Raw genomic sequence first — 17,866 nt, forward strand, 5'->3', positions numbered from 1 at the left:
CCTCTTCATGACAAGCAACTTTAGTACTTAGTAGAGCACCTTTTTGCTGTTACTACATGCTGTGGATGTGATTCCAAGCCAGACATCAGCTTCTGGCAGAATTTCCGAGGAATCTTGACTGACGCCTTATGGGCTAAAGCCTACAGTTCATTAGGCATGTGGAGTACCCACCTTTCTGAAATAGCCCCAGAGATTCAAGTCAGGTAAGTATGATGACCATTTTATGATCTGCCATGACCTGAATTGAAGTCTTTGAACTTTGGCTTTTCCCCCTGTTGTTATATTGAAGGGCAGCCCTGCCCCTTTCCTCCATATTATTATATATATAGTATTTTTATAAGATAAAAAAAATCTTAATTATAGAATTTTTACAGCACTGTTACTTTTGCCTCTACATGGACATGTTCCAAAACTGTATTTTTCTGTGGGTTGAGGATTGCAGCACTCACTTGCACTCAGCCTGAGTGCTTGAGGCTCCACCCCTAACAAACAGGTTGGAGGTTAGCATCCCAACCCACACAAATTTCCTCAAAGAAACAGTGTTTATGATGTGCTTGTAACTGTTGTGCAATTACGCATGTTTTCAAGTTATTTAATGTTCATTTAATAACTCTCGGTCTGGTAGGTGTTGTCTGGTGAATATTATCCCAAACAGCTGATATTAGGACAATAGTTGAAAGGATGATTCGATCACTCGCATTTTTTTTAACAGCAAACTGCACACATATGGAATAAATGAAGTATAATAATTTATTAACATAAATAAATGCACATCCTGAGAACTTTCGGAGCTCATCTAAAATTTGTTTTGAGCTATATTTTGGTGTAACTAGCGGACCAGAAAACACAAACATTAATGTCCCATCAGTGTTGAAAACCCTTATTGAAAGAGAGTTTGTCCTAACTGTAAAATACACCCAAAACAAGTCAGCATAGCTTTATTTCAAAGTTACGCTAGCAGGTGGCTTAGCCTGTTAGCTCCAGGTCTTATCCTCAGTCAAACCTTAAAAACACAGTACAAATGCATTAGAAGTAAACAACTTTAAATGGCTTGATCCCATGCTAACTTTCCCCGCTAAACTCTGCCAAACCTCTGCCTCTGTTGTCAATTCTGTTGACTTTGAAGCATCCGGTTGTGATTAATTACTCCAGGTTGAAGCTAGCTCTCCGGGCTGGTGGTGAGCAGGGTTCTCACTCTCCTTTATTGAGGTCTATGGATACTTCGCTAAAGCCTCTCTGGCCGTAGGAAGCTCAGCGCTATGGGGAACTCTGCAGGGCTTTTCTAGAGTGGCAGTGTTTGGTGCTGGGGAGGCTACAGCAAATTTAGGCACTCTCTAGCCACAGGAAAACGCCTAATGCAGTTGGATCAGCTTTTCTGCAAAAGCTGAGAAAAATCACCAAAGCTGGTTTCTGTAGAGGCTGGTTCCTTACTCTGGTATCTTATTCCACAGAAGGCACACTGTAGCTACTTAGCTTTGTTTCCAGCATGAGCACATGGTTGCGGGTCTCTCCGATGTGAATCTCCTCTTCTCAAGGACCCAAGGACAGGGAAAGAGTGTTCCTCTCTGGTGCTGCTGATGAATAGTGGGCAAATGTAGAAGATAAGCCCAGGGGGGCTGGCTTTATAGTTTCTGTTGGCACCCTGCTGTGAGGACAGTCCCTTGGGGGGGGGGTCTCTGCTGCGTCTTATAGGATTAGAGACAGTTTGATTTTATTGTGGCTTTCAGCCAGCAGTCTCATAGTTACTTTCTCTCTTGGCTAATTTCCCAACAGAACCATCACTGTCATGACCAAGCTTCAGCGATCTCACAGACACTGCATTTTGTTGAAACTTTTCCTGATGTTTGATTAATTCAGTCATCCTCTCTGAGCGCTGCAATTTTCCTTTGCCAGAGAAAGCAAAGCAGTCAGTTTCACTAACTTTATTATGTTTTGAGATGGCTTTCTTAACCTCATGCAGTGCAAGTGCTGGACACGGGTTGTAAAATCCAATGGGTTTATTTGATAACAACTTTGAGCTGGACTGTAAAGCTGAACTGTTGACATTGGGGGTTCAAATGTTTCTAAAAGGGGAAGAGGAGATGCTGTAGGAGATGAGTTCTCCTGAACTCAGTGTAGAATGACTAGAGGAAAGAAGTAGGGCTAATGGTTCCTGGGTTTGTAGAAGGCATGGAGGGAGGAGTAATGATCGTGGTAGTTGGTTTTGGAGGAGAGATGAGGCAGTGTTTTTTGTGTTGTAGGAAGATTGTGTGGAAGTTTGAACTGGGGAGTTGTTGAGTTGTTGGAGGGAGTAAACAGAGAGTTGTAGAACAGGCAGGCTGAGGGACTCTGAAGGTGCTCCAGTGGACGACCTTGAAGTGAAGGAGATTCTTTGACTACTGTCGCAGTGGAATTGGCAGCAGAAATTCAGGACCAGTAAGGTAACTTTAAACTAAGAGCATGAAGGTAAGTTGCGCTGGGCTATATCTTGACAATTTTCAGGAATTTGCCAGGAGCTGCGAAGAACAGAATTAACATGATCCAGTAAATGTATGTTTGATGGTTGAAGAATTTTAGCTGCAAATGTAACCTGGATTTTTGGTTATATACAGTGGACAAGTTCCAGTTGAAGTGTTTATTCATAAAAGCTGTAAAACAGGCTCAAAAACACTTTTAAAATGACATTTTCAAGCTGGTGCTTCATGCCATGTTCTGCAACCCTCAGTATGTTTTTATTTAAATAGCATGGCAGAGAGGGATGATGTTGACCTACCAATTTTGCATCTCTAAGTTTTTTTCTAGAAAGTAGTCAAACTAAACTTCTATTAATAGACAGACACAGAATGATAATGTCAAGTTTTAAAAATATATCTCAACAAAATTTGCCCATACAGAACAACCTAATGATGCAAGATAATATATCCCCTTGTATTTATCATGGTCCATAACGAAATAAATAAATATTAAATCAATTATTAATACTGTGTAATGTTTATTTTCATTGTTAAAAGCCTACGTTTTTCACAAGATGGCTGGTGAGAGAACAATTTAGTATCTGTCGTTGTGAAGCGTTCCCAAAGTAAGCAGCTCTTGCGACAGAACCTAGAAAATATCATGTCAACTGTCTTGCCGTTTCAGCCAGCGCAATAATTTCTAACAAACAGGCAATGTGACTAGAACTTTTTTATAGGTGTCCTATAACACTTTTTAACGGACATCCTGCAGCCAATCAAAATCCAGTATCCACCCAGACCATGGTATAAGACGAAATATTGAATATTGTTTTCTCCAGTTTTTGCGTTCCAGTTAGAAGGAGAAGCATACACATTCTTGCAGCAAGAAAACACTTGAAATATTTGTGCATGCATATAATTATTTGTGTGTGATATATATATATATATATATATATATATATATATATATATATATATATATATATATGTATATATATGTATATATATATATATATATGTGTGTGTGAGTGTGTGATATAAAATTGGTTCATAAACAAGCTCAGTGTTTTACATTTCTACTGTGTTGTTTTTATATTTTGGATATATATAGGTGTGTGGGAGGTCTCTGTGTGACCTCTGTCAGCAGCTGGAGGTTATTGGCCCTCTGCCGTCACTTTGTAAAGAGGAGCCCTAATTAAAGAAGTTCCCGTTGACCATTGTGTTAAAATGGAAGGGTGAGATTGCCTTTCAACTCGGTGTCCAATGCAGAAACTTCCTCCTCTTCTTGTTGAATAAAAGAGTCTCATACAGAAAGCCATGAATGCCTAAACCAAACAAAGGCTCTTTAAAAGACTGTCACCATGCTATCTGATATCTCCTGGACCAGCACTGCTTTGAATAAATCTTTTTCACTGAAGGAGGGAGAAGGAAATTAAAAGCTGACATTTAAAAGGCTGCTGCTAGGGCTCAAGGCCCCCAGAATCAATACCAAGATATCTCACAAGTTTCCCCATATATTAGCTCATGTTTCCACAGGGCATCACAGAATAAATAAAATCAAACCAAAACTACTTTTAGGAATATAACTGTTGTTCTGTTAGTTTTAGTCCGTGTGGGTGAGACAGCTGAACGGGGTTGGGTAGACGTGGCAGGGTGTGCCTTGTGTATCTGTACCTTTGTGTTTAAAGGATCTCCTCTTTCTTGTGTCAGCGCCTTGACTTGACATTGCTCACTGGGGATTTCAAGTCTTTTCAACAGCATCATAATGGAAAGAAAATAGGTGTGTGTGTGTGTGTGTGGGGGGGGGTGTACTTCAAGTCACATTCCTGACTTTGTTTTGTACTGGGTGACATTGTCAGCATGCGACTTTGTGAACAGTCTGTCATGTTATGCATACCCGCTTTACTCAAGGTCATCCATGTTCCACTGAAGGAGTTATACCTATCCCCCTTTTTCCTGACATCCAGACATGTGTCCCGCCCTACACATATAAGACTATGACATTTGTCCTCTCCCACAGTGCCTCAAACCTTTCCTCTGTGCTGCCCTGTCACAGTTGTGCCCAACTATTGCTGACTTGTAACCTTTCTCTCTGTAGCCATGCTTTATAAGAGCTTAACCACAGCAAAGCCCTGCTGCCAAAACAAGACTTTTCCAGACTGCCATGCTTGGGAGTTTCCTAAAACCAATAAAGGAGCTCCTATTCCTACATTACTGCTAGAATAAATAGGCATCACTTTAAGGGGTCATAATCTTGTTAATTGGTTTTCTTGTGTAGTACTACTATAATACAGTATTGTGCAGGAGAGCACCAAATATGATATAAAAAATATAAGAATATAAAAATAATATAAGAACCTGCTATTAAAAGGATTGGTAATTAATTTATCATATTCCACAATAGCAGTCATTGTGCTTCTATTTGTCTTTTGCTTTGAATCTGCATTTGTGAGCATGTTTTGTGCTGTTGGTTGTCAGGTAGTCCCTCGTACTTTGGGGGACGGGCACGATGTGCGTCAGTGATCAGACTGATCAAAGAGAAGAAGAGAAGAACAGGCAGAGCTGTCGGCAGCCATCAGCCTGCCTGTATCTGATGGTTATGAACAGAGATGACAGATCTACAAGCTTGTGGTATTAAATCGGAGAGCAGCCAAGAGGAATTGGTAAACTAAAAGAAACTGAGCTGTTACTGGTATAAATGTCCCTATGTCTTAATGTCCTTCTAATGAGATGCAAGACATGTTGAAGTAACTGGACGTTTCTCCAGTTATATGGATTAATGCCGCACAGCCCCTCCCTGTAGTTTTACCACACACCGCTGGTCAACTGAATGAAAGTTCCTGCACCTCCATTTTCTTACACACAAGAAAAAGTTTGCTGTTTGTTAATATTTCTGGTCATACACAACAATTATAGTGTGCAAGTTTATGAAGCCAACACACTTTTAAAGCTGACAATTCCAAGTGTTTTTACACTGGTACTAAGTACCAGTAACGTGGTATGTTTTCTTTTAAATCTTGTTTGAATACCGTGATATTTTGGTATTTCTTTGCGTCAGATTATCATGTTGTAAAACCACACACACAGTGCACATAGAGAGTACATCCTATTTGCATTCTCTTCAGATGTCATTGCTGCGTTCCAGACACCTAGTGGGTAGGAGGTAGATTGCAGGGAGCAAGCTGCATTTCAAAGAAAAAACAGCAGCTCTGCCATGTTGGTAGACAACTTTCCAACAAAGGCTATACAGTTAAAGATTACTAACCTTGCCTGCAAGCTGAATTCTTCCAGTATTTGTGTGTTCACAAACACGAGAACCTATCTCATACAACTGCTTGTGACCGAACCAAAAACGGTTCGGGCCAATCAGGTTGCAGTATTATGGTTTTTACGGAGGGACATACCGCTATCATAAAAAACAAGATCTGCCGAGCCCACTGCCAAACCAAAATAAACATGGCAGCGCAGGAGGACACGCTGCTGCTTTTGTTAGATGACATGATAGTTCTGTACAGTTAAAAACTTTTTTTATTTATACATATAGGTAATTTTATTTTATGATACACTGACAACAGAAAAGCAATTATCCGTTTTATCCATTTCTTTAGAATAAGGTGAAGCATTGTGCTGCTTAATGGGTTAATGTCTAAATTATAAAATCTAACCATTATGGTTCTTGTGGATTGTAATGTCAGCTGACAAACAAGTTACATACACATTACCACGAACTGAACAGAAATAAAAACAGGAATAATGTTTGCTAAAAGCTAAGTAATTGTATTGTAACATCACTTTGAGATGCTATGTTGTCAATATTTTTTTTTTTTTTACCATTAACGTTGTGAATTACATGCACATTCCTACCTGACCTATTGGAAACATTTTAAAATTCTATTCATAATATCCAATTAAAGACTTAAAAGTCTTTTCTAGGCAGATATCAGTACAGTACTAACTAAAAGATTCAAACTCCAAGATGCAAATCTCAAGATTCCAACATGCTTTTTCTTATTCCCTAAAATAAATAAAAAAAATCCATTTGTTTAATAGATAACATGTATGAAAGATAGGTATGAATTTGAGGCCCACAGTCTGAATTAGCTTGCACAAGACAAAAACTTCAAAAGGCTTGGATATGTAAGCTATGAAGTGAGATTTGCAGTCCAAACTTGAGTGACCACCTTTGCAGCAACTATTTTGAAGAGGAAGCCTTCAAATACAAGCTATCATTAATGCGGTCGATTGGCTACAAGCTGAAGCAGCAGGCGCTTTTGCCCGGAGCTCTAAGTCCTGGGAGGCTGGTGTTAGTGGATAGCCAACAGGTGATCAGAATCTGCAACAGTGAGTTTACATCAAGAGAACAGAAGTTTGTACAACACAACACCTGTTGCTCAGCATCGCCCATACCAGTCAGCTACTCATGCATGTTTACCTTCCAAACAACATCATGCGTGTAGTGTGCTATGAATATAATATATAAAATATCAAACTTAGAACCACGTCACCTCAATTCGAACATATTTATAAACATATGTTAACTCTTCCATGCTAAGCACCAGACAATGCACTAAATCCACACATGGTTGTAATGTTTTTTTACCATTCCACAGTCCCAACTCGGTCATTCAGCATCGTCTTGTCAGCTTCGTATTCCATGGCTACGAGTAAGGAACTGAAAAGTAATGGCGTCCTTCATTCTTTCACATTCTGTTGTAGCTGGCCGTGGCTCGTTATACGTCAGGCAGCTCACCCCACCAAAATAAGCCCACTTCGGCAGTTATTGACAAAAATGCTAAAAACGAGTTTTTCAAGTTTGAGGTTAGAGAAATCGGCTATGTCAATATTTGCAGATTTGATTTCAGTTCACCTTTCAAGAATGGGTTTGTGACTGCTAAAAAGGTTTTTGATTTTGCTCTGAACCTTCAATTGCACATTACTGCCATTGGCAGCAGCTAGCATTGGTGAGTTATATTGCTCCTGTGTAGGACTCACAGGAAATGTAGCTTGTATAGCAATGTGTGAATATAAGGTCAAAAGTTGCCATGCTGAGCACATTTAGAAAAATTAAGTTTTTAGTATATTTTTCTAAGCCTATCGTATTTCAACGTAGTGTGCTACTTTTTTCTGTCATGTTGAGAGGGCACTTTGTTCTTCAAAATCAACAAAACATTTTCATGCACAGAACTGCCTTTTTTAGGCTGTTCTGTTAACCCAGTAGTGGGGGTGGACAATAATTCAATATCAATATATATCACAATATAACTTTATTCAATAGAGGTGATATGACATTTCCAATATTTCAATATACATTCCATTCCATGATTACAGCATTTGTCACTCACTGATGTTCTGGGTTTTATGTTGTTTTATGCGTTTTATTTTTTAAAGCAAATATTTCTAAAATGTTATATTGGAGGAGTTTTATAAACATGGCAAAATAATATAATTGTAGGCATCTGTTGTCTGCCTTTTTTGCAGTCTTTCTAGGGACTTTTATTTTTGTTCATATCGATATTCTAATTATATTGTATCGACCAAAATTAAGACATATATTGTGATATAAGTTGTGGCCGGATTGTCCAGACCTACCCAGGAAATGGTGCATGAAAATCTCCAGAAGATTAGTTAAGTACACTGACCAGCACATCTGGTGTAGCAAAAATGCCGTCACAACCATTTAAATCCCTCTTCTTCAATACAGTTGTGACGCTTGGTTTGAACTTGAGCAAGTCCTCCTCACCATGCTTATGTGTCTGAATGCATTAAGGCCCTGCTATATGATTAGCTGTGTTGCTACTGGAACAGCTGCACCCAATAAAGTGGGCAGTAAAGGTGTTTTTTCTATGTGAATGGAATACATATAAAGTCATTATTGAAACCTTATGCATATAATTTAAGCTTTGGTTAAATTCAACATTTAACAGGTCATTAAAAAAGAAGATTGGATTTTCGGTTCACGATAATATTAATTTGATTTTATACAGTGTTAACATCTTAACGTAAGGTTAAGTCATTCCTGCTTTTAATTTGATCTAAAAAGATGTATGATTTAGCTCTTATCTATTGTAATCAGTAAACTTGCAAGCATTCAATTAGGGATTTTAGATGGTCACTAAGGTAAGCATGTTTCCAATCTTTATATTTTTGTCTTCCATAATCACTTAAAGTTCTGTGCACACATTATCTGCATCTACATACTTTCATAATAAGTTTGCCTAGTCATTGGTTGGATTACAACCAGGAAGCCACATGTAGGATGGATGGTTATCCAAACACAGTCTCAGCTGCAGTCAAGCTATTTTATTGCCAGGTGCTGTGACAAGTCATGTCAAATGTTAACAAAGAGGCCAGGTCTAGAAATTAGTGGCATAATGTTTTAAATGAGATGCCTCGTCTTCTCTTAGCCTTGATGCATAGCTCATAGCAGACATTAGTTTTGTCAATGTAGAATGTTGTAAAAAAAACAAAAAAAAAACAAATCAGCAACTTTATTTATTTATTTATTTAGTTGCTTTTTGTAAGGAAGCATTTTGTGACTCATTGGTTTTGATTAACTACCTCATTAATTCCCGGCAGATCCATTATAGTTGTTGCTCCAAGAGATGTAAAGTCTTACTCGCTGCACGGCTAAGATATTTCAAATTTATAAATTGATGTTCATAAAAGCAAACTTATAATCAGAACGGGACGCCAGAGTGTATTTGCTAGAAGTCGGGGCATGTATGTGTGTTCATGATATGTGTGCATCGATGTTGTGACACCTGTTCCAGCGTGTCTCTCATCAGCGATGAGGACGACACAGGGTTTTGACACTCCGTGTCGATATGACAGCTCAGACAGCACGGATGTTAATCTCTCCTAACTGCTTACTGCCTAATTAAATCTTCCAGGGCAGCACACATCTGCAAATGCATGTACACACATACAGTACGTATCAATTTCTAATTTTGGTCTTGGCTGTAAGGTTTTTGAAATCTGGAGAGTTAGGCATGCAGTGTTTGCTTGAATTTTAGATCTGGACTTTGACAAAAAGAGGAAACCGTTAAGGTTGTTGGCCAGTTCCGCTCACAATGTTTATACTTGTCCTACGTTTCAATTGCAATGGTTTTATATTGGCCATATGCCACTTTTAAGTTTCCATGGGCTCTTCTTTCGCTTTGTCCATTGCTCTGAAAAAAAATGCCTAAAAAAATATTTTAAAGGTTGTGAATGCCTTTTATTTTTGGCAAGAATCTCCATCAGTATGACTTAAATTAAGTCATGTGATCATGTTAAATAGTGAATTTTAGTTATACAGGACCTAGATTTGTTCTGCTGTAATTCTGTCTTTGAGGGAAGTTTTGTAGATTGTGTATTATTGTCCTTCAAAACATCCTTGCTCTGTAAGCCCTTTCTTGTGTACAGATTTTTTTCTGCTCAAATATCTCTTCCCACATGTTTGCATAGATGTCCTCCACTCTTAACCTCTCGTCTTAGCCATCAAGGTGTTTCAGTTTTCTTTCTGCTGTCTTGCCCCATGTATCAACTGATGAACTGATAGCCAGTGTGTTCATCTGGTGAAAAAATGGTGCAAATACCTTGACCAGCAAAGACAATTTCTTGTGTTTCTACCAGTCTTTAACCTTTAATAGAAATAACACTTGATGTAGGACTATATAAAGTTAATAAACGGTTCAAAAACAATGTGACCTGTATACCAGTGGTGTTCATTCCCAAGTTGGAGGGCTAGTGTCCTCCATGTTGTAGATGTGTCCCTGCTTCAGCATACCTGATTTAAATCTGACGGGCTCTGCAGAACTAAGTGATTTGCAGAGGAAATGACAATCCATAACATAAATCAGGTTTGTTGCAGCAGGGACTCATGTAAATCATGACCGTTAAGGGCTCTCAGTGGACACCACTGCTGTATAAAGTATGCATTTATAAATAGATTTTATTCAAAATATCATACAGAACGTGTATGTACAGTGTACACACTTTGCTAAGTTGTGGCTTTAAATATCAATTCTATTATCCTACAACTACAGTTCTCTGTCAATCCAAAATGTTCACATATCTCTGACTTGATACTGAATTAAGTAAAAGTAAGTTTTTTTTATTTTATGAGAACACATGCGTGCACAATCATTGGTCAACTATTAATGTTGAGATTTATCATAAAACTAAATTATATTATTGTTTTCCCATCTCACTATGGTTTTTATCTGCAAAAAGTCACAAAAGGAAACAACTCAAAATGTTCAAAAATAAGCATTTCTGGCCTTTCAAAAAGAAGAAAAAAAAAGAAAAGAAAGAATCTGAGACCAGTGGAGCCAACTTTCTTTACAGTACCTTTTACAAGCCTTCCATTCATAGTCTGTCGGTTTCTGGATCATTTGACAATCAACTTTCTTCTAAAAAGGATCCACAAGGTCTCAATATGGTTTAGGTCAGGTGAGGAAGGTGGCCATGTCATTATCCTTTCTTCTTTATTGTGTTTACTGGCTTGCCACATAGTGGAGTCCTTTGATGTATGTGAGTGTTGTCCTGCATGAAAACCATGATCTTCTTGACATATGCAGACTTTTTCCTAGACCAAAGCTTGAGAAAAGTGTCTTCTAAAACCATCTTTAACATTACCAGCCCATCCTTTACCCCACCTCCACCTTATTGGCTTTTGAGTGAAGTGGAGCTCTGCCACCGTCACTGATTCAGACCCATTGTTCTTGTCTGTCATTAGTCCGTCTCTTCATCAGTCTGTAAATCCTTCAATAAATTTTTTGGCTCAGATTTAATATTTCAACTTTTTTTTGTTTATTGGTTGTTCGATTTCAGCCTTCCCTGCCATGGTCATTGCTGAGCACTGAACACGCTGTATTCTGGGCCCTTCGGGTAGGTTGAGGTTCTGGAATATGACAGCACTGAAGGAGAATGGATTCCTGGTAGCTTCACATTTGATTCTGCTGAAATCTTTGGCAGCTAATCTGCATGTTTATTTTTTTCAACACAGTTCATGCAAGGCTTTTGACTGTTTAAAACAAAACATTTGATGGTTCGGTGATCACAACCCTCTGAAAGACGGTTTTCCCATTTTTGACTTTTCATAGCCACTTAAGTCTCTTATTTTTGTCCATTTTGCCTGATTGAAAGACCATCTAATAATTATGATCCCCTTGATATAGGGTCTTGATGTCCCTACATCATACCCTCCATTGTTACACACTTAGAGATCAACCGATGCTTAAATCTTCTTCATGTCTGAGTTTGCACAGCTTGGAGCTTGAAAATATCCACAAAAAAAAAAAAAGAATGAAAGGTTTATCTGCTCAAAATACTCACTTGCCTAATGATCCTGCACACAGAGTATAATTTAACACCCTATGAAAAAATCTGTTTATTTAAGATGAGAACAAAACTGGTAGACCAACAACTATGCAATATACAAGATGAATCATGCTAATCAAGAAACGTTTTTTTTTTTTTCTCTCCTTTTAGTCATGGCCACTTTTCCACAATAGATAATTTCCAATTGGTAATCCTCTTTCTGAACATCTTGGCAATATTGGCTAAATTACATAATTGTAATAAGCAATCAACCTAATGGATTAAGTAACCCTTTTTTTGCCTATAAGAATGGACCGACTTTCTACTCAGATAAAGACAAATAATTTTTTTTATCAATCTTCCTTATAGCTGACCAAATCATTGAAGTAGTGAAGGTTGATGTAACAATGTAAGACAGCAGCAGAAACTCCCACTGGTTTGTTTTCTTACCTGGATGAAAGTGAACTGTTTTAACTGCTTTTAACTCCATGTAGCAGAAACATAATTTGTACCCAGTGACGTGCGGTAGGGTTCATAGCTGGTGAGGCACTGACGTCATCAGAGTCAGATTTACAAATATATACACTCTACAGAGTAGACTCATTGCAAAGTGCTGAAGGAGACTGATTGAGCCAAATAAATTCACCAAGAGACATGGAAAAAAATATTGATTCTTTGATGAAAAAAACTAAAACTAAATTATTTGTCATTTGATTGGTAACAGTTATGATGGATTTCTGCATTTGTAACACATTTAAAAACTATAACCCACATTACGCACATTTCATTACAAAAACAAAACATGAATAATTATCGCTGTCTTACCTCTACTTATAAATAAAGTCCATGCGGCGCTCTTTCTGAACAAAAATATTGGTCATTTTCCAGTAAAAGGTCTCTTTATCTTCTTCAGTTTTAAAACTCTCTGTCTCAGTGGAGCTCACTGCCAGGGAGGAAGGCCTTCCTTGATCAGTTCTGTTCCGGCTGTATGTTTAGAGTCTTTTTAGTGCTTTACTTGTTTAGCAAAACTCGCTAATAATACATCAATAACTTGTTTTGACTCTACTATTTGGGGATCACGAGCGGTGCCCCTTAAGTGCCCCCTGCCTAGAGGCCAAGGAACTGCCGGCCTCACCGACAACCCGTTCTTTGCTGTTTATGATCGCCCAGCAGCACGAAAACATGTTACCTGCACACAGATTGATGACCAAAACACAATTCATAATCCACATACATTAAATTGTGGAAAATCAGTTCATAACTGACTGAACAATTGAATTTATGATCTAGAGACAGGAAGATGCATTCATAGAATGGAAGCCAGCGCAGTTAACATGGGATTGCGCAATCCCAGGGGAGGCCAAGCTCGCTGCGGCCTCACCGGCTTCACTATCAAGCGGCACCAAGGATTTACATGAAAAATAGCAAAAATTCTGTGATTTTAAAGAGAATATGATCAAAAATGAGGAAAGTAGATAAAAAAAATGCTTTTATTACAAATGACTTAGTGAATCACAATTTATATTATGTTATCATTATTATATATTTTCTTTCTTTCCATGATTGCCTCCCCTGACTGCACGTCACTGTTTGTACCACAGAAATTTGTCCTTTGTGTTTAGTAGTTCTATTGTTAATGCAAACTCTAGTCAGTGTGTCTCAGTACTCATCTCTGGGCATATGTATGCTAAATTACACCCAACCTTTGCTGTGACTGCTTGAAAAGTTGATCATTGCCTCGGTGCGATTTGCTGGGGGGGTGGGGGGGATTTACCCCCCTTCTGTTTGTGATGTCCCCCTCTCTGGTCATTCATGTTTTACCCCTAGGGGGGATTCATCCCCCCTCTGGTCTGAATAAGTTATATTATGGATTTTTAAAAATGTATATTAATACAGGTATTGTGTCCTTCAAATTTGTTAATTTAATTTTTTTTTGTTTGTTTTTAAAGAGTATTATTACGTTTTCTGCTCGAAGCGGTTACAATAAACTAATACCCACTCTCGAGTCCCGACAGTAGATGGCGCAAGTTTAAAAACAATAGTCTAACCTACTGGATCTAGCTAGTTACCTGAAAGAGCACCTGCTAGCGCGTTGCTATGCTGGCGCCCATAGTGGAGTGACAAACTTGCCGCTGTGATCATATTTAGGAAAAAAATGCATGCCATTTAGCCTGTGTTTATTGGGATAACTCCTTTTTTCTTTTCTTTTTTTCTTTTTTCTTTCGGATTTTCCTTCCTGTCATTACAGGGGAAACATGCATGCAAGATACGCTGCAGCGGCAAGCATGCAGTCCATATATAATCTTGTTCTTATGTTCATTAATAAGACATTTGAAATGATCCCCCCATCTGGTTTTTCTGCAAATCGCACACTGATCATTGCCATATGCAGAGTTTGGTTCTGAAACCAAGCTTATCCTTTTAGCTGTATGGTGTTAAGTGTACTTATGGCATTTAAACTATACAGTAAGATAATTTTGAAAAATGGGGCTTTAGAAGAAAAACAGAGCAAGTCAATACATTTACAATGAATATTTGAATAAGATTAGAGTTTTGATTTGGATCCGTGAAATATATAGAAGTTTGTTTGACATGGATGGCAACATGCACCATAGAAGAAAATCTTAATAATAACCAGAGAAAGAACTTGCTTTATCAAACAGTTTCTAGTTGTTTTTGGTGAAAGTGTCATCAAAAACTGTGGGATTTTGGGCTGTGATTAGAAGATGAAAATGCACACTCATTTTCATCCAGACAGAATAAGACTAGATTTATACTTGTGCTTTGAGCTTGCTTTAACAAAACCACATCACACCTCGGGTGAGTTTGGGTTAGTCTCTTAACTTCTCTAAGTGACAAATGATGCTGATTGTTACTGTTGACAGTATCACGAGTTTGAGGTTTCTAGGGATTAAGTAAAGCTCAAAATAAACACATTCTTTATTAAATACAACCACAAATACAGAAACCCCCCACAATTCACTTATGCACCTAGCTATGGATCTTTTTACTCCTTCACAAGTTTGAACCTTCATTTGTACCCCACCTTAGCCATTTCATCCCAGCTACCTGAAATTTCTCACCCATAAAGACACTATTTTGTACTTGTGTGGTTAACTCTTACATCTAAGTTTATATCTCTTGGTATTTAGGGATTTCTGAGAATTTAGGAGAAAAGTAAAAATAAATTCCCTGAACTCTGGCTTGAAATGTTACCTAAATGTAGAATAACTTCTGAATTTAGGTAGTTTTTTGTTAGTTGACTCCTGAAAAAAATAATCTAATCAAACGAAAAAAATAGCCCTGATTGACCTAGTATACATTATTTAAATCATAAAATCACAATAAGCAATGATACAGATTATAGAAAATGACTTTACATAATGGAGTTTCAAAGTGTGGAAACCATCCCTAAAGCAAGTACGAACTTGACCAAGGACAGTGTGAAATACCTGGTACATCTCGGGTACAAAATAACCAAAACTACAGAAGAAAGATATGGCAAAGCAGCAGATGCACCCAGATAAAAGTATTATTTGTTGCCAGGTTTGAGGCCTGAGCTCTTCCTACCTTCTTTTTTTTTAGCCTCACAAAGTTTGTGATTATTTTTTATTCTGTTTAACTCAAATTTATTCCATGAGCCACAGATTGTCTGCATATCTTGTTTCCTTCTTACTCAGCGCTTGTTTTATCTCTAATGTCTTTCCACAGACAGAGGAACTCCATTTAATTTGAGTTCCTTCCCATAATAACTTTCCTACCTTATTTATCCCTAAGCATCTGTTTTCTTGTCCATTTGTCTTTTTGTGCATTACTTTTTTTTTTACCTTGTTTAACCACCTTCTCCTCCGCTTGACTGTTTGCCACCCTTGTTTCATATGGCATGGTGCCTGTGATTCTGTCTCCTTCCTTTCTTTTGCCTCCATCCTTGTCAACTGTCAAGTTTTAGCTACTTCTCAGTTAAACTGGCAAAACAAAAAGATTACAAACGGTGGTTAGAGTGAATCTAAAGACTAAGACAATCTGAATTTGTTGCAGATAAAGAATGAGGAAAGGGCTGTGCAGTCAAAGAAAGGCAGTGGAGTCAGAGTAAGGCTGCATTTGCCTGAGGGGAAAAGGCTGAAAAGTAGCTCTCTCAACAGATGTGCGGGGCAGTAAAGTGTAATTGAAATGCCAGCAGCAATGGTCTTATCTCCCTGCTACAGGAGCCTGCTGCCAGTCTCAACATCAGTTAGATGTCATTTTACCTAAGTCTGAATCAGCCTGCCACAATCCGCAATCCCCATTCCTCTGATGCTAGGCAGGGGAAAAAGGCAGAAATGGATGAGGAGGAGGAAAAAGAAAGGGAGGGAGAGGAGGGTGGGGGATTTTGTAATAGGATTTCAGTAGCACCCAGTTAACTTCCACCACCTAGACTTAGTTGGTAATTTGATATGCCCCATCAATAGGATTCATTTACACCACCACAGCATTACCATTACATTTTCTTTGACTTTATAAAAAATATATAGAAATCGATTAATTTCTCCCCACACATTTCCTCACTTGTCCTGATCCTAATCAAACTGGAGGCGGGAGGAAAGAGGTGAAGGGAGATCTGTTCCAGAATTTGCTAGCTATATTCAAAGTCTGTAGGGCCAGAGGAGGCTTACAGCCAGACAGAACGACTGTCCGCTGCGCTCCAGGCAAGGCTTAATGTTTTCGGGTTTGGCCAGGCGGCATCCCTATGGGGAGAACTATAATGTCCTCCCAGATTAAAGGCTGGCACTCCTGAGCTGCTGCCTTTTTTATCAGAAACGTTGCTTCCACAACATGGGATCATCTGCGGGACATTAACACTGACTTATTTCTAGAATGTAATCCTAACATGCCATGATTTTTGTGCCATTGGTTATATTTCTGGTGGCAGTGACACTTTCTTTCCACAACATGCAACCATCTGTGGCTCATGTCACCATGTGACATGAGTTGAAGCAAACTGAAAACAAAATAAAGCTTGTACAGTACCTTTTAATATTACCCTCACCAAAATTTCAGAATTTCTTACAAAGAAAAATCAGAAAGAGTTTGTTGCATTTATACTTTGTCTGCAGGACAGATGTTATTTTTGTCTAATTTGAGTTTGGGACTTGGTTATATAACTAAACCCTGTGCTCTCCAAAACGTTATCCGTGACCCATCTGCTGTGTTCCTTGGTCTTCATGGTGCCGTTTGTTCAGTTATGTTCTCCAACTAATCTCTGAGGTTTTCACAGAACAGCTGGAGGCTAAATTACTCACAGATTTCTCTGTCAGTAATTCATAGATTTTAATAGCAATTGATTGCACTGCAATTTATTTACGCATATAAGACTAAAAGGGGCTGAATACAGATGCACACCACACATTTCAGATTTGTTTTTGTAAAATTCTTGTAAAATCATTTATCACTTCCCTTCCACTTCACACGAGTATTATTACATTTGTGTGGAAAACATGAGCTCTAGTCAAACCAAAGTTTTAAGGCTGCATTTGAATTGATGTTTACTGGTTTTGTTAAATAACTTTACATGATATCTTGAAAATAGTAAAAAAAAAAAAAATAAGAATAATTACCGGTGCAATGTTCTTGTTTTTTGTTATTTCAGAGGGTGATTTTCAACATGGTTAACTTCTCAAAGACCAAGAGTCTGTACAGAGATGGCATGTCCCCTGTTGTCAAGTCTACCAGCAGGCCAAAATGGTAAGTAAAAATCTCGCACACCTCCATATGTATTTTCTACTGAATACATTACATGTATTTCACCTGCGTTAATAATCCACATACAGAAGATGTTAGAACCCTGAGAGTATCTGCCCTGCAGTTTACACACAAATTCCCTTACAGACACACCCACACCCACATGCTCGCCTCCCTGAGCGAAACTTTAGCTGTCCAGAACGGATGCATCTGGATGCATTAGCATGTTATCCTATGGTTTCACGTCTGATGGCTGTCTGATGTAATAATGTTTGACTGATGGATGCAGAGATAGCTATGCATGTGTGAGTGTGAAGAATAGGTGGGGCCAGGAGGGAATGGGCATGGTGCAGTGAGGTTGGGCGAGGTGTCTGCCAAGCAGGCTGGTGAATCCAGCGGGGCGGAGAACAGGG

At 38.4% G+C, this 17,866-nt stretch overlaps 1 protein-coding gene across 3 annotated transcripts in view; it reads left to right on the plus strand.

Moving 5' to 3' along the window:
* The window catches only part of agbl4 (ATP/GTP binding protein-like 4), a 464,476-nt gene that overhangs the window by 166,553 nt on the left and 280,057 nt on the right, over positions 1-17,866 (plus strand). For 2 of the 3 annotated variants that reach the window (XM_036141240.1, XM_036141239.1), the window contains one exon: positions 17,362-17,456. In XM_036141240.1, coding sequence (XP_035997133.1) covers positions 17,362-17,456 — 95 coding nt within the window. Of the gene's footprint in view, positions 1-2,329; positions 2,446-17,361; positions 17,457-17,866 lie in introns of those variants that run through there. The other variant, XM_036141241.1, reaches the window with a different exon arrangement.

This window comes from Fundulus heteroclitus, chromosome 9, assembly GCF_011125445.2.
Source record: "Fundulus heteroclitus isolate FHET01 chromosome 9, MU-UCD_Fhet_4.1, whole genome shotgun sequence".
Classification (NCBI taxonomy): domain Eukaryota; kingdom Metazoa; phylum Chordata; class Actinopteri; order Cyprinodontiformes; family Fundulidae; genus Fundulus; species Fundulus heteroclitus.